We start from the raw sequence: 22,436 nt of genomic DNA, 5'->3' as shown, positions 1-22,436 counted from the left end.
TACTGGCAGAATTCATGACACTGACTGACTTTCCGACATTCTAAAGCAGTGAAATGCTATCTTGCATGTGAGAATTTTACAATCAATTATACTACAGTTTCTCCAACAATTCAATAAGAAAAGTAACTGCTCTATAAGTTTGTTAGCAGATTTTATTGATAAACGCTTAGCAGTCACATTATGCCCTAGTGTTTCCCTCTAGATCTCTCTGCATTACTCGGGGTTTTATAAAGTTGCTTGCTGTGCCAAGCACATTTTCGTTCAGATAAATGAAAAGGTTTGTGGACCAACCTGATTGATGAATGTGATGGGCTATTAATAACCCTCAGACATCTGAATGGTGTGAATATTCCATTAAATATAGTCAAAGAAAAACTTTGCAACAATATGAAATCTGTGGGATACTATTTTATTGTCAATAAAAATCAAGGAAATTGATTTTCTAAAGTGTAAATGCACTATTTATAAAGCTGAAAGCACCTAAACTGCACTGGCAAAGTAATTTTTTAGTGAAAAGTTATTTATATCTGGATACAATGCCCACTTATAGTCTAGCTCACCAAGTCCATGGGCTCAACCAAGGAAAAGTGTAATTAATCTGCTCTGACTTGAGCATCACTGCTTTTCTCAAAAAATTTTTTTATATAAAAGCAACAATCCGAGAATAGTAATTTAGCTCACAACAGGGTCTTCAGATATATGGTCTCTTTTTAGAGGTTAGAAGATAAATGCAAAGGCTGCCCTGTAAATACTCCTGATAATTTTATCCTCTTTAATTACCTATGCATCTCTCCAAAGCACACTGGGTTAGGAAACAAGAATGCTGCTTTGTATCTTTGCCACTCTGCTAGCTTGATGTGTGAATATGGAATATAATTTAATCTCTCTGGGTCACAGGCTTCTTATCTCTAAAATGTAAATTAATTGAGAGTAAAATCATAATGAGGGTGCCTAAACAGAAAACTCTTCCTTCTTTCCAGTACCAACAACATTAAAGTGTAACCTAATATCTTTTAAGCTAAGGAAATATTTATGCTAATGTTGTCTATACAGCATTAGTTATCTAGACAATGATTTAAAAAACACAGATATCTTTATAGATATGTTCTAATACAGTTGAGCTCCATGCACAGCCATTCTTAGAATATTGATTATTGTTTGTTATGATTCTTCAAAATTGTATAGATTCAGCTTCCATTTACTATTATCTAAAACTGAGACAGAAAATGGGGTATTTTATATTTCTATAAAATGTGGTGGTGCTCCATGATTTATGCTAGATTTTTTCAGATTTCTATAGAAGGGATTATTATTGTGATTGCATAAAGAAAACTTTACGAATTTATTAAAGTTAGAATCTAGTCATCTGAATCATTTATTAAAAAAAACTGATTTGTAAATTTAATTTTTAAAATTCTGTGATTTCTCCAATGTACAACTTCCTGTAGCCTGCATGACTAGGAGTCTGTAATCTTGCCAGGAAGCCAGGATGAATGAGTCATCCAATCAGGAAACAGTGTTCCAATTAAAGAAAACTTCCAGACAATTAAGACATATATCCTTTTACCCTTTCAAAACATTTAAATATATTTCAGAAGAATCATCCCTCAAATCAAATGTAAAATTTCCTGATATTTTAAAGCAATCTTTTCCACCTTTTTAAAGGTGTTTTTTTTTTTGTTTGTTTGTTTGTTTTGTTTTGTTTTGTTTTTAAAGAATTTTTGTGTTTGTTTTTAACTACTAAAAAGTCTGGATGAAAAACCTGTGGGATTTAAATGATGAATCCAAATTTTAAAGAAAGTAAGTTTGGGCAAACTGGAAAACAAAATTCCACAATTATCATCTACCTGAGCCCAATGTGGCTGTGTCTAAGACTGTTCACTGTTACTGAAGGAAGCATGAACTGTTCATTATTTTCTGGCCACCATTATTATGTGATTCAGAGCCTCCTCACCTCTTCAAGTATGTGTGAGCCAAAACTCTCGTGTCTCCAGGACCAGCTCAGCTTTACAATCTGCCTGCCATATGCTGCCAAAACAGAAGGAACTCTCATTGTAGTAAAAATACATTTTAGAAATTGATCAAAATAAATTGGAGTCCAGATGCAGGATGGGAGTCCTCCAACCAGAGCCTTCTCTAAATCAGTCAAAAGCTACCCAGGCAGACAAGGCCCGGTTCTACACTGCATTGTGCCACAGGACTGGTGTTTTAGTTGTGGAATGTGATTTTTGTCATTTTCCTGTTTCTGCTCTTGCTGTAGGTTGTTTTTCCTCCCTCCTCTCCATGCACCCACATTTAGCAGCTCTGCATCTGCTTCTAATATGTTGCTTTTCTGCTAAATTCAAGGGGGGAATCTTAATTCAGGGAGTCATTATGTATTCTCATTGAGGAAAAAGTGGAAATAATCTATTTGTATCATTTAGTAGACATCTGGAATTCCCTCTAAATATCACTTAATAAAACTGCAATACTGAAGCTGAAGATCATTTTTCATTAAATATGCTAATACTAAGTATTTTAAATAGTGGCTTTTCCCCAATGGTTTAAACAACTTCCAAAATTTTGGCTCATTAACTTTAATAATAACTTGGTGAAGTAGGAGGGCAGCAAGAAATCTTTTAAATTGAATGTATTATTCCAAGATAATTTTACTTGGCAAAGCTGAAGCAGTGAATGTGAAATATAATCATCTCTCTTATATTATGTTTGTACCCTTTAAGTAAAATATTGGTAGAGTCAGAAAAAGTTGAAAATATTTTGTATCAAAGCAGTTTGACTTGCTTCATTTGTATAGTAGAAGTACTTAATTTGTATCTGAAGTTCACACCATCAATCTACTAAGTTCAAAACTCTTGAGTTCTCATGCACTGTTAGTGGAATGGAACCAGTACAGTCACTATGGAAATAAAAAGTTAAAAATATAATTACCATATGATCCAGTAATTACACTACAGGGTATTTACCCAAAGAATATGAAAACACTAATTCAAAAGGATATATGCACCCCTATGTTTACAGTAGCATTATTTATAAAAACCAAAGTATGGAAGCAGCCCAAGTGTCCATTGATAGAAGAATGGATAAAAATATGACATTCTAGAGAAAACCAACAACTAGGAAAGAGAAAAAAACCAGAAAGGACCAGAGAAAATTTTCAGAAACAACCACAAGACAAGTATTAAAATGACAATAAATACATATCTATCAATAATTATTCTGAATGTAAATGGACTAAACACTCCAATCAAAAGTCTGAGGATGTCAGAATGGGTTAAAAAAACAAGACCCATCTTCATGCTGTCTACAAGAGACTAATTTTAGAACTAAAGACACCTGCAGATTGAAAGAGAAGGGATGGAGAAACATCTATCATGCAAATGGGTGTCAAAAGAAAGATGGAGTAGCAATACTAATAGCAGACAAAATAGACTTTAAAAACAAAGACTGTAACAAAAGACAAAGAAGGATAGTATAAAATCATAAAAAGGACAATCTAACAAGAAGATATAAAAATTATAAATATTTATGCACCCAAAACAGGAGTACCCAAATACATAAAATTGTTAATAACAAACATAAAGGAACTAATTGATAGTGATCCAATAATAGTAGGGGATGTCAACACCCAGTTACATCAATGGACAGAAAGGCCATGTAAACAGAAAACCAACAAGGTAATGATGGCTTTGCATGATATACTGGAACAAATGGTTTTAACAGATATATTCATAACACCCCATCCTAAAACAGCAGAATACAGATTCTTTTCAAGTGCACATGGAGCATTCTCCAGAACAGATCACATATTAGGCCTCAAAACTAGTCTCGACAAATTCAAGAAGATCAAAATCATACTATGCATCTTTTCTGACCACAATGTTATGAAATTAAAAGTCAACCACAAGGAAAAACCTGGAAAGACCACAAATACATAGAGACTAAGTAACATGCTACTAAACAATGAAAGGGTCAACCAGGAAATAAAAGAAGAAATTTAAAAAATCCATGGAAGCAAATGAAAATGAAACACAATGATCCAAAACCTTTGGTATGTAGCAAAAGCAGTTCTAAGAGGGAAATTTATAGCAATACAGGCCTACCTCAAGAAGCAAGAAAAAATCTCAAATATGCAACCTAACCTTACACCTAAAGAAGACAGAAAATGAAGAACAAACAAAACTTAAAACTAGCAGAAGGAAGGTGATAGTAAAGATTAGAGCAGAAATAAATCATATGGAGACTTAAAAAAACCAAAAAGAACAGATCAATGAAAACAGGAGCTGGTTCTTTAAAAAAATAATAAAATTGATAAGCCTCTAACCAGACTTAAGAAGAAAAGAAGAGAAATGACTCAAATAAATAAAATCACACACAAGACACAAGTGATGTAACAATCAACACAGATGACACAAAGAAATAAAAAGACATTCCATGCTCATGGATTGGGAGAACAAATACTATTAAAATGTCTATACTACCCAAAGCAATCTACACATTTAACACAATCCTTATCAAAATACCAACAGCATTTTTCACAGAAATAGAATAAACAATCTTAAAATTTGTATGGAACCACAAAAGACCCCCATTAGCCAAAGCAATCTTGAAAAAGAAAGGCAAAGCTAGAGGCACCACAATTCTAGATTGCAAGCTATTACAAAGCTGTAGTGATTAATATAGTATGGTATGGCACAAAAACAGTCACGTAGATCAATGGAACAGAATAGAAAACCCAGAAATGAACCCAGAATTATATGGTCAATTTATCTTTGACAAACCAAGAAAAAATATCCAAAGGGAAAATAACTCTCCCTTCAACAAATGATGTTGGGAAAACAGGACAGCTACAAGCAAAAGAATGAAACTGGACCACTTTCTTACACCATACACAAAAATAAATTCAAAATGGATTAAAGATCTAAACGTGAGACTTGAAACCATAAATATCCTAGAAAGGAACACAGGCAATCACTTTTTTGACATTAGCTTTTTTTCTAGATAGGTCCCCTGAAACTAGGGAAACAAAAGCAAAAATGAACTATTGGGACAACTTCAAAATAAAGAGCTCTGCACAATAAAGGAAACAATCAAAGAAACTAAAAGACAACTTACAGATTGGGAGAAGATAATGCAAATGACATATCTAATAAAAGGTTAGTATCCAAAATATATAAAGAATTTAAAAAGCTCAACACCCCAAATATGAATAATACAACTAAAAAAAGAGGAAAATCATGAATAGACATTTCTTCAAAGAAGACATACAGATGGCCAATAGACACATGAAAAGAAGCTCACCATCACTCACCATCAGAGAAATGCAAATCAATACTACAATGAGATATCACCTCATACCTGTCAGAATGGCTAAAATTGAAAACACAAGAAATAACAAGTGTTGGCAAGAATGTGGAGAAAAAGGAACCCTCATGCACTGTAGGTGGGAATGCAAACTGGTACAGCCAATGTGAAAAACAGTATGGGGTTTCCTCAAAGAGTTAAAAATAGAACTACTGTATGACCCAGCAATCGCACTATTGGGTATTTACCCAAAGAATACAAAAACACTAATTCAAAGAAATACATGCACCCCTATGTTTACAGCAGCACTGTTTTCAATAGCCAAAGTATGGAAGTAGTCCAAGTGTCCATGGATTGATGAATGGGTAAAGAAGAAATTATATATATAGTGTATAATATAATTTAATGGAATATTACTCAACCATAAAATAGAATGAAATCTTGCTATTTGCATTGACAGGGATGGAACTAGAAGAGAATAATGCTAAGTGAAATAAGTCAGAAAAAGACAAATACCATATATTTTCACTCATATGTGGAATTTAAGAAACAAAACAAAGGAGCAAAGGGAAAGACACACACACACACACACACACACACACACACACACACACACACACCAAGAAACAGATTACAGAGAACTGGTGCCTACTAGAGGAGTGGAGGGTAGGTGGATGGGTTAAACAGGTGAAGGGATTAAGAGCACACTTACCATGATGAGCACTGAGTAATGTACAGAATTGTGGAATCACTGTATTGTATGGCTGAAACTTATGTAACATGGTATGATAACTGTACTGGGATTAAAATTAATCAAAACAACAAAACAACAAAATCCATGAATTTTTATCTCATTTCATACATTCTTCAGAGAGAAAAAAAAATCCGACTTTAGAGAGTGAATTATAACATTATGGTAAAGCTGGCATCATTTTGTTTTATACAAAACATATTTTTTGTTTCATTGAAAATGACAGAAAATCCATGTTAGTGATTCAGAAAAATCAGATCACAACTGAAAAGTCTGAGGAAACAAAATTATTGGTACTAACTATATAACAGATTTTTCTTGTAACAGTGATATCTTTGTTAATAAAGAGTATACAGTCCATTACTGTTTTAAAGACACTTCACCATCTTTGATAGATAAGACAGAATGCATACGAAGCATTCTAGGTAATGCAGTCCAAGTTTACTAACAGATGGCTCAATGGAAGACATAAGTTCTTCCCTCCATTTTATTCCTCCATCACTTCTTGCCCCATTCTCTATTGTCTAAGCTCTTGTAGAGTCAAGCCATACAACTCAAAGTCTCTATGGCTCTCCATTGCCTACCAAACCAAACACAAATGACTTTAGGTCTCGTATCCACCACTGTTTTTCAAGTACTCCATGACCCATCCAAAGTGTATCAGTTTCCTAGAAAATACCAAGCATTTTTCTGCCTAATTTTTTGCTGTAGTATTTATGGCAGAAATAACAAGACTCCCACCTAAGTCCGTTCTTTGCCTTTTCTATATGTATAGAGTTGTTAGCTGGTCACAGAGCTCCCCAGCTAGATTATGTTTCTCAGCCTCCTCAAGCAGAACATAACGAAGCTCTCATCAATGCTGTGAGTTGAAGTGATGCATGTTCTCCATGTTCCCTTCCTGGTCATGAGCTAGAAGACAGACATGTCTGTGCACAGCTTAAAACACACATATAAGAACAATACTCTAGGGCAGTGGTTCTCAAAGGATAGTCTTTGGACCACCACCAGCAGCAGCAGCAGCAGCAGCAGCAGCAACTCAAATTTGTTGGAAATGCAAATTCTCAGGCACTCTAGACCTAATGAATCAGAAACTTTGGGAGTGGGGCCCACAGATGTGTATTAAGAAGCTCTCCAGGTGATTATGATGCATATTAAAATTTGAGGGACAGTGGAGAAACAATTTTGGAAGAACCTGTATTAAAAATGGCCATCTTGGGGCAGCTGGGTGGCTCATGCATTAAGCATCTTCATTCGGCTCAGGTCATGTTCCCAGTGTCCTGCTATGGAGCCCCACATCTGGCTTCCTGCTCAGCAGGAAGCCTGCTTCTCCCTCTCCTGCTCCCCCTGCTTATGTTCTCTCTCTCTTTCTCTCTGTCTCTCTGTCAAAATAAATAAGTAAGGGGCACCTGGGTGGCTCAGTGGGTTAAGCCTTTGCCTTTGGCCCAGGCTACGGTCTCAAGCTGGGATCCAGCCCAAGGCAGGTTCTTGCTCAGCGGGGAGTCTGCTTCCCCCTCTCTCTGCCTGCCTCTCTGCCTACTTCTGATCTCTCTCTCTCTCTCTAATAGATAAATAAAATCTTAAAAAAAAAACAAGTAAAAAAAAATAATAAAAATGGCTATCTAAAACAGTGCCACCCCACTCATGTGGTTTCTCATCTCTCACATAGTTATTTTATTAGTAAAATCATATTTCTTTGTAAAATCATATAGTTTTATTAGTAAAATCATATAGTTCTTTGGGTCACTGAATTGTTTATGTCCTTACAACAGTTCAGCATTTGCCATAGGTGGTATTTATTCAATTTGGAATGGCCTGTTTAATATTTCCACCTTGTTTAATATTTCCTCTAATAAAATTGAAATCCTACTTGGATCTTTGTAAGTTAGCACTAGCCCATTTGCCTAATGCCAAAAAACACCTGGCCATTTTTGCTTTCCTTTAATCTATTACATACATTGTTGACTGGACACTCTTAAAAATTTCAAATCTAATCTAATGTAACTCTTCTGCGTCAAATTCTTACTAGACTCTCATAGCAGTTAGGCTACAGTACAACATGGTTAAGGAGGCCTATGAGGTTCCACCTAATCTGTTCCACCTAATCCAACACAAATTAAGCTCTCCAGTATCATTCCGAACGGTTTCACTTTCCTCAGCTCTAATCACACTTTCCTGTCTGTTCCTGAATCATGGCAAACTTTTTCACACCTCGGTGCTTTTCCCCATGCTGGTCACTTCACTATCTCCCTTCTACTCATTCTTAGGTTTCTTCTTAAATATCATTTTTTCTCCTCTCCCACCCCCACTGCATCTCATATGAATTAAGCCGAAGTCCTAAAAATCTCTTATCATGTCTTTACATTTCTCTTACCGCACTTTACAATTTTTATAATAATTGACTGTTTTCTACGGATCTTATTTCTGGGTGTCATGTCCCTCCTCTCCCACCCACTATACTACAAGAGTCTTGATGAGGGAAAGTACTATCTTTATTTGCCCACATTGTGTGCCTGGCGTCTAGTACCAGACCTGACACATAGTAATCATTTAGTAAATATGCATTTAATGGATTAAAAAATGGATTATTTGAGATCTGACTCATGTGACAGCTATCTCTGCAGACTATTTGGATCATGATTCCTTATAAAAGAAGGTCATTTCCAGTGGTTTTATTAACCAGAGTGTTCCTATCTACTTACAATTCCTGTCTTGTTTAACATGTTGTGTTAATCTATCAGTAAGCATTTCTGAAGTGATCTATTTGATCTTGGAACTTTACGATCTACGTTAAGGGTACACCATATCTCATGGACTTCTGTGATTTATTTCCTATAAGACAGCCTCAACTACTATATCCTATTGCTAAAATTTTGCAATGGATATCCTTTTCCCAAAGTATAATCTCATCATTCCCACATTCAAAACTATTGTAGGTGGACCATAACCCAATCTTATTTCACAGTTTCCCCAGCAAGGTAGTTATTGCTTTATTCAAATTAGACAATTCAATATTCCCACATACACCCATCTCTGGGCGTTTGCACATTTTATTCCCTTCTGCCAGCAGTCTTCTCAGAATTAGGGGTCTTCTCTGGGACATTGGTCTCATAGTGACTATCACTCCCTGCTGATATCCCCTGCATTCTTCAAAGCCTTTTTCAAATGGGTCCCAATGACCTGACTAAGCAAATGCAAGTTCCATTCAGTAATTCTTATTCACTGTGCATTCTTGTCAGATTAGTGGGTCCCTGGCGACCAAGCTTCTGCCCCATGAAAGTGCTTAATAGTGTATTTATGTCTCATGATATATAAGGGCCAACAAATATAATACAGCAAAACACTTGAAAGAGAAATTCAGGGAGTACATTCAAGTGAAAATACAAACATTCCTAAAAAAATTAAGTCAATAGATCAATCAGAAGAGAAAAATGGTAGAAAATGCAACTCTACTTTAGAGCTATTATAAGAGGCTGTCACATGATCAATAAATGATAAATGTAAACTGCAAAGAATTAGATGAAGTATTGCTGAGAACCAATTTTTACCACTTTGTATAGTCCTGAAACCATGAATACTAACAATAAAGATATGGGAAATTTTACCCTCTCACATAGAATATTGGTACAGAAAGTATCACTGAGTGAAAAGGAATACCATATTTTTCAGTGGGATATATTAAAATACAAAGGTTGGTTGGAAATCAGTGGTATGAGAGATTTACAAGTGGCAAAATTCTATTTTTCACCTTCATTAAATTAACAGCCTCCAAATCCCTCCCTCTACCTGCCCCTATCTTTATTACAATACTTAGTTAACATAAGAAAATTTTTTCTCAGCTGAAAATGGGTAGCATCATCATTCTGCCAGGAACCTGATTTGTTAGCAGCTCAAGTGGCCACATGAAGCTAACTAAGGGCTACTGCACTGCTGTTTTCCTAGGAGAAAATCTCGAAGATAGTCCCAGTCGTAGATCTCCTTGGCCTGAAAACATTTGGCAGAACCACCACTTTAACACACAAGAGTACGTTAAATTCAGCTCCTGGGAGGCAAAAGTATATGGTATAGCGGAACTGGAAATCTTTCTGACTAATTAAGGAATCATGTGGGAGTTGTGCTCATGGCATTCTCATTTGTAAAGGAAGGAAGAAAGCCTTTACGAAGAAGGAAGAAAAGCAAGTGAAACATTTTGCTGAATGTACATGGATTTTAGAGCTACATCTTCCCCCTAAAAATGTTCCCAATCAAAATGAAGGCATCGAGCCATTTTTAATTTAAGCATTGGGTCAATTTGATTTTCCAAGGTCAAGATCATTTTAACTTCAAGGCCTCTTTGCTTTTCTGAAGGCCAATACTACCATATCAGTAAATCAAATTAGCAGCTCAACTGACTAAATTTCTTGATAATGAAGATAGGTTGAGAAAGCAGGACATAATTGTTCTTCTTTTCTTTTAACCGAATAATAGAATTACCTATGAACTATCATAGTCACTACTCTAAAATTTTTCTCTTTGTTCTGGTCATAGTCTTCTTCTTTTTTTTTTTGAAGACTCAGAATTACATGACAGCAGTGATAAGCTCTCCCATCCATCTGTTTGGACGTTGGGTTCCATCACATCCTAAAGGAGAACACAATACTGATCAACCCGGAAACTAAGAAATTTTGTCAGCCTTAATGAAAGGCATTTTCATAATATAGCTTTTACTTAAAGAGAAATCAATCTCAGAATTCCAGAGGGTAAAGCATATTGAAAATTAAGTTTTTACAAGTGTTTAAGCTAAATAAGTACGTATAATACATAAGCAAGTACTTGCTGTAACATGTGAGGCAGTATCTTTATGTTTATCTACAAGTAAATAAATAACATTTTTTTTAAAGATGTGCTCATGTATACTTACGTGGCAGCATTCTGAAAAGTTCAAATTATGAACTGTTATTTCTATTTATGTTAGAATAAAGGCTGGACCAATAAACATTCTAGATCCTCACTGCCACTGTATCCTCAGCATCATAATACCGAGGTTTCTACATACAGGGCTGAATGACACAGTAGCTGAGACACAGGTGTTTCCACTATGGTGCTTAACCTCTTCTAGACAGATAAAATATACACAATAAATAGATTACTATAGTTTTGAGATGATCAGAGAAGATCTCACAGCCCTCCAAAGGGAAGGGCACAATCTATGTAAACAGTGAAAGGGGTAAAATTATACAAAGGGGTAGGATGAAGGGTGTAGCAAGTCAGACTCATTTGATTTGTTGAGAGAACAATAATTATTTGGCTGGAAATGAGGTTTGGTTGAGAGATCCATAAGAGTTTAAAAGTTGATTAGGCATCATTCTTCCTCTACTCAAATTATTTTTGAAGGGCATATTACCAAGAAAATGTCTATATTAACCATAATAACTTTATTTTAACTGATGTGAAATCAAATCCTTTATTACAAATGATATTTCAGTGGATTGAAAATGAGAGCAGGTCTTGGGCTTAGCTTTTTGTCTCTGGTCATACCATGAGCTTATACAAATTTGGAAGATTAAACTGATTAAAAAAGAAAAAAAAAGAGAAAAAAGATTTCTGTGGAATAAGAAATATGATAGTCTTGATTATAGTTCTTCATTTACAAGGAAAGAATAAGGTTCTATGAATTTTTAACTAAAACCAAGAAAAAAATATTTAACTAAAACCCCCCAAACCCCCCCCCCCCGCAAAAAAAAAAACCAGAGCGGTAATGACTAGATTTAGAATATTATGTTTTAGGTATGATTACACAAAATTATGTAATTTGATGTAGTTTCATACAGGATTACTTACAACTCGCTTCTATGATTGAGAGATTACTTATATTAAACCATACCTTCTTATTCCAAAGGGCCTTTAATGAGCATCATAGAAGCTCTTGTAGAGATGAAGAAAATTTTATCATTGTTCTTTTGGATAATGTAGCTTTTAAATTTCTTATCATTACTAAATTGAGAATATGACATTTTAAAAATTTTATAGAACATAATCAATATTTGAAGCCTGGAGTAGCACTGGCTCACTGCCTTGTGCTCTACCATCAGCAAGCACAGTCTATTAAAAAAAAAAAAAATCATTCCTGCACTTGGCTTGGATTTATACACTTTGCTTCCTGGATTCAGGTAGCTATTCAGTATATAAAGTTATTTTGATCTGATAATTTCCTCATATAATTAGAGTTATTCTTTGGTCATATTCAAACTATACATTAAAAATCTTTCGTGGCTTTCTGTCCACGGACGCTGCCAAGTAAGCTTCATTGAAGTCTCTCTTCCCACCGCTGTCATGTCTAAGTCAGAGGCCCCCAAAGAGACTGAACAGTTTTGGAAGCTCTTTGTCGGAGGGTTTGAGCTTGAAAACAACTGCTGAGAGTCTGAGGAACCATTTTATTTTATTTATTTATTTTTAAAATTTTTACTTATTTTTTAAATTAACATATAATGTATTATTTGCTTCAGGGGTACAGGTCTGTGGATCATCAGTCTTATACAATTCACAGCACTCGCCATAGCACATACCCTCCCCAATGTCCATCACCCAGCCACCCCATTCCTACCATCCCTTCCACTCCAGCAACCCTCAGTTTGTACTCTGAGATTCAGAGTCTCTTATGGTTTGTCTCCCTTCCTGGTTTCATCTTGTTTCATTTTTTCCTCTCTTCCCCTATGATCCTCTGCCTTGTTTCTCAAATCCACATATCAAATTATCCTACGATAATTCTTTTTCTCTGATCGACTTATTTTGCTTAGCACAATACCCGAGGAGCTGTTTTGAACAATGGGGAATGCTTACAGACTGAGTGGCAATGAGAGATCCAAACACCAAGTGCACCAGAGGCTTTGGGTCTGTCACATATGCCCCTGCAGAGGAGGTGGCTGCAGCCATGAACGCAAGGCCACACGAGGTGGATGGAAGAGTGTGGAACCAAGAGGGTTGTCTCAAGAGAAGATTCTCAAAGACCTGGTGCCCACTTAACTATGAAGAAGATTTCTGTTGGTGGCATTAAAGAAGACACTGAGGAACACCATCTAAGAGATTATTTTGAACAGTATGGGAAAATTGAAGTGATTGAAATCATGACTGACAGTGGCACAAAGAGTGGCTTTACTTTTATAACATTTGATGACCACAACTCTGTAGACAAGATTGTCATTCAAAAATGCCACACTGTGAATGGCCACAGCTGTGAGGTAAGGAAAGCCTTATGCAAGAGAAAGCGGGAGATGGCTAGGGCCTCATCCAACCAAGAGATCGAAGTGGTTCTGGAAACTTTGGTGGTGGTCATGGAGGTTTTGATGGAATGACAGCTTTGGTTGTGGGGGAAACTTCAGTGGGCAAGGTGGCTTTGGTGGCTGTTGAGGTGGTGGCAGATATGATGGCAGTGGGAATGCCTATAATGGATTTTGTAATGATGGCAGCAACTTTGGAGGTGACTGAAGCTATAATGATTTTGGCAATAACAACAATCAATCTTCAAATTTTGGACCCAGGAAAGGAGGAAATTTTTGGAGGCAGAAACTCTGGCCCTTGTGGTGGAGGCCAATACTTTGGCAAACCAGGAAACCAACGTGGCTATGGTGGTTCCAGCAGCAGAGCAGAAGTAACTATGACAGTGGCAGAAGATTTTCATTACTGACAGGAAACAAGGCTTAGCAGGAGAGGAGAGCCAGAGAAGTGACAGGGAAGCTATAGGTTACCAGAGATTTGTGAACTCAGCCAAGCACAGGGGTGGCACGACCTAGCTGCTACAAAGAAGACATGTTTTAAACAATACTCATGTGTATGGGCAAAAAACTCAAGGGCTGTATTTGTGACTAACTGTATAACAGGTTATTTTAGTTTCTGTTCTGTGGAAAGTGTAAAGCATCTCAACAAAGGGTTTTAATGCAGATTTTTTTTTTTTTTGGACCCATGCTGTTGATTGCTAAATGTAATAGTCTGATCATGATGCTGAACACATGTCTTTTAAAAAAATACCTTTCACGTACATCAAGTATACCAAGGTGAGTTGGAAATTTCTTATTCTAAATTCATACTGTGTATTGTGTTAAAATTCTTGCACACCTAAAAGCTGCTATTACTATAATTGTATGACAGGAAAGAGAATCTAAAAATAGCAGTAGGTTCCCCAGGGCTGCCCAAGCATAAGCACTAAGTTGTGGCAGTATAAAGACACAGGATGATCAGAAGCAGTTTCATCTCCTGAAGATGAGATGAACTGCAGACATATCTAGAAAAGGGTGTAACCACCCAGGGTCAGTTAAAAAAAAATGGAATATTCATTTTGGGGAGTTTGTCTAGAAAGATGTTTTCCAAAGTGCACTCTAATCAATTACAATTTGAGGGGGTTTGGCACGGAAGGCAAACATAAGAAGTTAAATGTTCAGGGTGCACACATTTATCCAAAGAAACAGCACTTTGATGCATTTTTTTCAGTCGACATTTCCAAATTTATTTGGCCAGGGAATGATTATTTATACCAATGACCTCTGAAATAAAGTGAGGGTTAAGGGTGCTGACCCCCTAGCATAGTTGAAAATCTGCATATAACTTTCACTCTGCCAGAACTTGACTACTAACAGCCTGTATAAAGTTGTCTCTTAAATACTGGTTTACAAATGTAAATGGTGATCCAAGGATCCAGACTCCTGGAGGTATCAAAGTTCTACAGGGGTGCACAAGGTAGAGTGAGAATTTTCCTGATGGGATTAGTGAATGGATTTCTTCAGAGTGTAACTGTTGTGCTATGAGTCCCTTTCCCAGCTCCCTAAACCTTCTAACACATGACCTGGGAGTACAGCTTCAAGAAAACCACTTGGGGACTCTGAACTAAGGTCACGGAGTTAGGACACATGGATCTGGGTTTTGTTTCACATATGAGAACACATAAATAACTTGTGGACAGGGTCTAACTCCTGCCAAGGAATTGGAAAAGGCTAGACACAGGCTCCTCATCGCTTTGGTGTGGAGGCAGCTGAGTACTGAGGGACAGATTACAGGAGGGATGCAGGGGTGCTTTTCTGTGGACCAGATCTGAGTCATACAGCGGGGCCAGCATTGTATCTTGGGTCCTGTCCAAGAGTACCGCCTGGCAGAGCAAGAAGCCCAGAGCAGAAAGAACTTGGAGATAACTCCTCAATTTGCAGGACCTCATCTAGGAAGAGTAGGAGAGAGACTCAGTGGGTGTTACCTGAAGAGCCCAAAGGATCTCATAAAGGAACCATCAGCTTTAATCATCTGCCACTCCCACCAAAGGACACTAGCTTAACACATGTAGCAGGTGTTAAAACTGCCTTTTCCCTTCCTTTTCCTCCCCGCTGTGTCTTCTCTCTGAAGGCAAACAGCAGCTCCTCAAGTCTTCTGACAGGAGAGAAAAGAGAGCCTATGGACTATGTCTACCTTCCTCATTTCTGGCTTCTAGCCTCAGAAAGTTCTGGGGGGGAGGGATTTTTTTTTGTTCAGAAAAGATGACCTTCACTAAATAAACTTAAAACGACAATTGAAAACAAAAAATATGATTTAATTACTTTTGGTTATTACTGAAGTTCAGCTTGCTCGGTCTACCAGTCATAGAAAGTATGAAGCTAGCTAGTAATCCAGAGCAAAGCGTCAGGAGAGGCACATTTTAAGTGCCACCGGTTTTAAACTATGAAGTCTCCATAACTGACAGAAGGGGAAAACGTTGCTGTCTGAATTGTCATGAACATGAAACATGATGACCCATGAAATCAGAAACATACACTGTGATTCAAGTCAGAGTTTAATCTGCAATGCTATACTGTGAAAATCATTGCAATTTTTTTGGTCAAGAGAGAAAATAATGATGATGATGATACCCTACTGTCAGATTAGTAACATTGGTAAATTGTGTAGGTAAGGATCTCATAATCACAGGATCTACTGTTGCTGCTTAGGATGATAGGACAACTTCCGGTTGGGAGAACCCAAATGAACAGATGTTCCCTAAGACGGTAGAATTAAATAACTCTAAGATTCCAGACATACACAGTGGGCCAGGTGACTTGCAGTAGACTAGATTTGATTGAAAGTTTCACTGGAGCCCAGTAGTATGGCAAATGAAAAGACAATAGATTGTTATGTCTAGGTGTGATGATGTGGGCTGAACACCAGTGGATTCTGAATAGCTACTATAAAAGGTACTGGTGCTCACTTTTCCATCAAAAATATGTTATTAGTGGGTATACGGCAATGAAAACAATATCAATATTAATTTTATAGTCATCCATGGCAGATGGTTCCAATACACCCAAAGATAAATACTAGCTACAAAAAAAGGAGTTCCTCAAAAAGTTAAACAGGGAATTATTATATAACCCAGCGATTCCACTCCTAGGTATACACCTTAACAAAATGAAAACAGATACTCAAATTATACTTGTACTCAAATGTTAACAGCAGCTCTATTCATGACAAAGGAGGAAACAACTCAAATGTCCATCAACTGAAGAAAAGATAAAATGCTGATATATCCATACAATGGGATATTAATGAACCAAAATAAGTAATTAAGCACTGACACATGATACAATTTGGATGAAGCTTGAAAACACTTAAAAGGTCATATATTGTATAACTGCATTTATATGAAACATCCAGAATAAGAAAATCCATATATACTTATAATCAGCTCATTCTGATTAGATTGCTCCAGAAAGTAAAAGTATGCTTGCCCTCTATTAAGCTCTTTGTAATATCAAGAACTTGATAACTTGAAATATTGCAGGCATGATAATATCTTTGCTTATAAATGCCTATGATTGCATAGGCATTGGGTTTCTAAGTTATTCTTGGCTTATAAAGCAGGTCTAAAAACATAAAAATAGTGAATTCACTTATTATGCAATACAGTGGTAATAAACGCAATACTGGAAATTGAAGATTTTGCTTGTTTTTAAGACAAATAGCTACCAATGATGCAGACAAAAAGGAGATGGGAAAAGAGCATTTTTTTAAAAAAGCAATGTCAACTGGAAGAGAACAAACAGTATAATAGAAACATATACCTTGTTGTAGTCTTAAATCCCCATAAAGTTTGCCCAAATTCCTTTGAGTATATAATTTTTAGTCAAAGTCACCATTCTATAAAGTCTCTTCTCCCTTACTATGTGCTTTGTTCTTTCCAATGTAATTGAAGGCTTTATTTTAAAATGTACCTTGAAGCAATTTTGGTGGTTCATCTTTTCATTACTTCAGTAATAAAATACCAACTTGCTGATTCCAATAGTTGGTTGCAGTGTAATTACATTCAAGGGAAATAAAGACTCTGGGATCCTTTTCTCCTATTGTGTGATTATAGGGTTGAAAACTTGTGTAAATAAAACAACTGAAACAATCTTCGGCTATTTTGTAAGTAGTTATGAGTCTAGCCTGTTATCACTCACTAGGAGAAGTATTCTAGAACTATTTTAATCATTACTTCCAGACATGCTCTTTGGTGCAGTATACACTATATACTCCATCATGTTAAACCAAACTTCTACATTATAAATCCTTCCTTTAGTTATGAAATATTCTTATTTATCTGTCTGAAAGTTAATGATCTTTGGTTAAATATACATGTACTGTCCGATTATCCAAGGTTCAGACCCAGACAAAATAATTCAGCATATGAAAAAGAATCCAATGAATATATTATTGCATATATTTACTTTTCCTCTCTCTTTTGAGAAAAGTTTAGAGCAGCAATTATTTTAATGAACACATTGTGCTTAAGAACGCATGATAGCAGCTGTTAATATGCATTTTTAAGACTAGAGGGTGTGGTGACTTATCTACATAGAAGAGCAAAATATGTTCAGCAAAGCATATGGGTTATAATATAAATTATGATTATAATGCAGAAAAACACAGAGGGACATGCACAATGGCTGCTTAGTTACATTTAATCTCTAACGTATTTTTCTAACATATACTAGAGAAGGCTGCATATTACTTTAACTGTTGAAATATGATAGAACATGATGGATGGTAATACTTTAAATCAGCTTCATGCCTTCTCAAACATGTAACTATTTTTTCTGTGGATGTGAATTCAGATTTTTTTTAAAAAGTGCTATTCAAGAAAGAAATTGGAAACAAATGACAGCTACCACAAGCATTTGGGAAAACTACAAAATATCAAAACAGATTGTTTTCCTGCTTTGTACATTTTATTTCATTATATTTTTGATACAGTAAGAATTTAGTTACCTGAACAACATTAACTCAATTTACAAACGAACTGGTTGAAGATACTAGTGATAAAACAAATTACCTTCTCTTGATACTGCCGCCTGGAGGAATCCAAAGACTGGATTAAAGCTGTGGCATGGCCGACAAACATGGCGTAGCAGGTGGCCCCAACGATCATGCTCAGCATGGTAATCCAGAGATCCGACATGCTGACTGGGGCCTGGGCTCCATACCCAATGCACAGCATGTGACTCATGGCTTTGAAGAGTGCATATGAATACTGCTTTCCCCACGAGTCATTCTGGAACAGAAGAGAATAAAGAAAACAGGCTGAGCCATCATGATAGTGGAATAAAAAGTGGGTGTGATCTGTACACAAAAACATTAGAGAATGAGTATGGAGAAACATCCTTGTAAAGGAACATTTACACAGGTAATTCTCCTTCATTGTTACTCAAATGACTTGATGTTCTTCAAAGCTTGCCTACCACTAGAAAACAGAAATAATTTACTGTTAACATATGCATCCCAAATATCAGTTTTAGGTTTGTTGTTTTTAAAACTAAAATTTCGGGGGCGCCTGGGTGGCTCAGTGGGTTAAAGCCTCTGACTTCGGCTCCGGTCATGATCCCAGGGTCCTGGGATGGAGCCCTGCATTGGGCTCTCTGCTCAGCGGGGAGCCTGTTCCTCCTCTCTCTCTGCCTGCCTCTCTGCCTACTTGTGATCTCTGTCTGTCAAATAAATAAATAAAATCTTAAAACAACAACAACAAAAACCCTAAAATTTCATTTGGAACAATGGTGTGACTGTCATATAAAAAAAAGAATGACTGCTGACGGACTCATTCCAAAGCTTCTAGGAAATCCAATCATTTTCTAGCAGTGTATTTGCAAGCTAAGAAATGTCAGGTAAATGTGAAGCCGATGGACCTATCAGAATTTTTATCAAAACTATGATGTTTAGATTTAAAAAAAGCAAACTGATATATCTGCATAGTCCTTAATTCTGTATTTCTTAAAGGAAAAATAAACACACTTTGGAAATGTACATCTGATAAATGGAAAGACTTCCTTGAAGTCCTCTCTCAGAGTAACGTAAATGAAAATTCAAATGTCAAGACTGATGATGGATGAATCTTGTTGGGTTTTTATAAAATAATAGAATACAATAAAATAAGCAAAATAATATCTTGGCAAACCCTCTGGACAAAAAGAAGTTGACTTCTGAGATTAGTTATTGGATGCAATTTCTGAGTCCTTCCAAAAATTTATTTGAAGCTCAATTCTACAAAAATAAGCTATTCAATATAACTTATCTACCCTTTGGTAAAATTTAAAAGATTTTCTGGATCAATCTGTATCAAACCTCCTGGCCCAAGACTTACATAATTTATAAGACCCGGTGCAAAATGAAAGTTTGGGGCCCTTTAGTTCAAAATGTAGGTGGGGATAAGTGCTGTTAAAGATAATAATATATAAATTTTTCCCTTTAAAAATATTCTATTACTTATAATAGGAATTGTAGATGAGTAACAACATAAATTTATAAATATCAAAAAATAACATTTCTGTATCAATTACGGGTAATACAATAAAGAGAAATACTATATTATTGTGATATACTGATTGATCATATAATTTTTCTGGCTTAATTTTCTGCAAATTCATTCCTTAGGTCTTGAAAATTGATACAATTAGCAATTTCATTTTCAATTATAAAATTGTAAGTGACATCATTTGTTTTGGCTAATGCAAGATGACAAATAATTTCTGATAGTTGCAACTATTACTGGGGCTATTAAGAGTATGCATTGTGACAATATTGAGATAAATTTTTGACTTAACAAACAAATTTTAGTACATTTGGAGCTTGAGTCTAATGGAACAATTTTTCAATAAAGATTTAAGTGTTCATACAAATTAGTTTCATGTATGAATGTGATATTTATTTATTTATTTATTTATTTTTAAAAAGATTTTATTTATTTATTTGACAGACAGAGATCACAAGCAGTCAGAGAGGCAGGCAGGGTGGAGGGGGGAACAGGCTCCCTGTGAAGCAGAGAGCCCAGTGTGGGGCTCGATCCCAGGACCCTGAGATCATGACCTGAGCCGAAGGCAGAGGCTTTAACCCACTGAGCCATCCTGGTGCCCTTGAATGTGATTTTTAATTAAGCTTTTTATTTTAAAATAACTGTAGATTAACATGCAGATTATAAGAAATAATAGAGAACCCATGCACCATTTATCCCAAATGGTAACATCCTGAAAGTAACTACAATGTTAGAACCAGGAAATTGACATGGGTACAATCCACTGATCTCATTCATAGTTTATCAATTTACTAGGACTCATTTGTGTGTGGACTTAGTTTTATACAAATTTATCACATGTATAAGTTTGTGTATTCATCACCACAGTGAAGATACAAAACAATTCCCTCACAACAAAGATCCTTTACACTGTATACTGAATTTAATGTTGAATGTAAATGTATGCACTGACATTTTAAGATTTCCTCTGACATTTCCTGTAACTTGCTAAAATTGAGCAAGAAACCAAAAGTAGTTTCATAATTTGCATATAATCCAAAATGCCTATTTATGTATTTTATTTCTTTATTTTCAATTACAAGGAAAATTTAATTAAGAATTGTCTTCTTTGTTAATAATTGGTTCATTTAAAGTTTCATATGAAAATAGTGTGATTGTCCATCAAATATGATGATCTTTAATCTGTATTTGTAGGCTGGTGGATATTTGCTTTGCAATGTTGCAGGAGTTTTCAAAACTAGACACGGTAAACTGTGAAGTATTCTAATAACACCCTGACAGGCTTTATTGCAATACCCCTGTGTCCTCCCTATTTTGTAATAATTTATTGACAAAATTTACCATCTGAGTTCCCCAAGTATTATCTTGGAGTTGAGACAGAAGATTTAATATCTGTGTAGATACTGCAGGGACAGGATCCTGGGACTGAGAGTCAGCTGCTCTCTCACCAAGATTCCTGTCCCTGCTTGGGGCGGTCCGGTGGGGGGGGTCACTCCTACCTCCCCCACAGTCGCTGCTGTTGCTGTTGTTGCTTTGGGGTTTGTCACTGGTGTCTTAGCCCAGTTCTGGCTCAGCCACATGGGGGACTCAGCATTTCAGTCTGCTGAGGCATGCCTATGCACACACCACGCTGTCAGGCCCAGTACTTGGCTTCTGTGTTGCCTACAGTGCCTACAGGACTGAACCTGTGAGCGCTGAGTTTCCCCCCGGCAGTGATGCTGCTCAAGTTCACACCCCACTATCCCAGCGCTGCTCACATTCATGCCCCACTGACCCAGGGACTTCACTTACAAAACCTAACTTCACAGATAAAATTAAGAATGTCTAGATAGCAACAGCTGAGCTTTGTAACAAAGCACAGGATGCTCCTGGAAGTGCGTGCCCGAGCAACTACAAGGTCATACCCCATACCCACATCCCTGCTTTTGTCAAATGAACTCTTAAATTATCAGAAGAGGGTAAGTTATTTAAAATACATTGACTACACATAAACCTTTGTGTTCATGTTTTAACAGGGTTTTCCAAAATCCAATGTATAGATTTAAAGAGAGGACAAGATAAAGTTTAAAAGCTCAACCTCATAAACTTTAGAATTGCATGTGGCTGTGAACAAAAAATAACCAGCCCCATTTGGTTGGAAGAGTTAATTTTCTTAAACTGAAATTCACTGTTATTTATAAAATGAGGTAATGTTGCCCTATCTATCTATCCACCCATCCATCGATCTATATATGTGTGTGTGTATACATACACACACACACACACACACACACACAAAGTATATATATATATACATATATATATATACACACACACACGTAGAAAAATGAGATTCAGTTTTAAGAAAATAAAATTATGTGTATCTTTTATTATACTATACTATGCAGATAGTATAATGGACCCATGTACAAGTTTTCATTTTGATGAATAAACAAAATTCCTTCCCTACACTTTTTTTTTTTTTTTAAAGATTTTATTTATTTATTTGTCATAGAGAGAGAAGCGAGAGCGAGCACAGGCAGACAGAGTGGCAGGCAGAGGCAGAGGGAGAAGCAGGCTCCCTGCCAAGCAAGGAGCCCGATGTGGGACTCGATCCCAGGACGCTGGGATCGAGTC

At 36.2% G+C, this 22,436-nt stretch overlaps 1 protein-coding gene across 1 annotated transcript in view; it reads right to left on the bottom strand.

Annotated features, from left to right (window-relative positions):
* The window catches only part of LOC111141179 (hyperpolarization activated cyclic nucleotide gated potassium channel 1), a 396,704-nt gene that overhangs the window by 105,871 nt on the left and 268,397 nt on the right, over positions 1 to 22,436 (bottom strand). The window contains exon 4 of the mRNA XM_022493555.1: positions 18,351 to 18,569. Coding sequence (XP_022349263.1) covers positions 18,351 to 18,569 — 219 coding nt within the window. The remainder of the gene's footprint in view (positions 1 to 18,350; positions 18,570 to 22,436) is intronic.

Source organism: Enhydra lutris, unplaced genomic scaffold (assembly GCF_002288905.1).
Source record: "Enhydra lutris kenyoni isolate GAN:26980312 unplaced genomic scaffold, ASM228890v2 scaffoldscaffold5, whole genome shotgun sequence".
Lineage (NCBI taxonomy): Eukaryota > Metazoa > Chordata > Mammalia > Carnivora > Mustelidae > Enhydra > Enhydra lutris.
The sequence above is the reverse complement of the archived record's forward strand: the minus strand, read 5'-3'. Positions and strand labels throughout refer to the sequence as shown.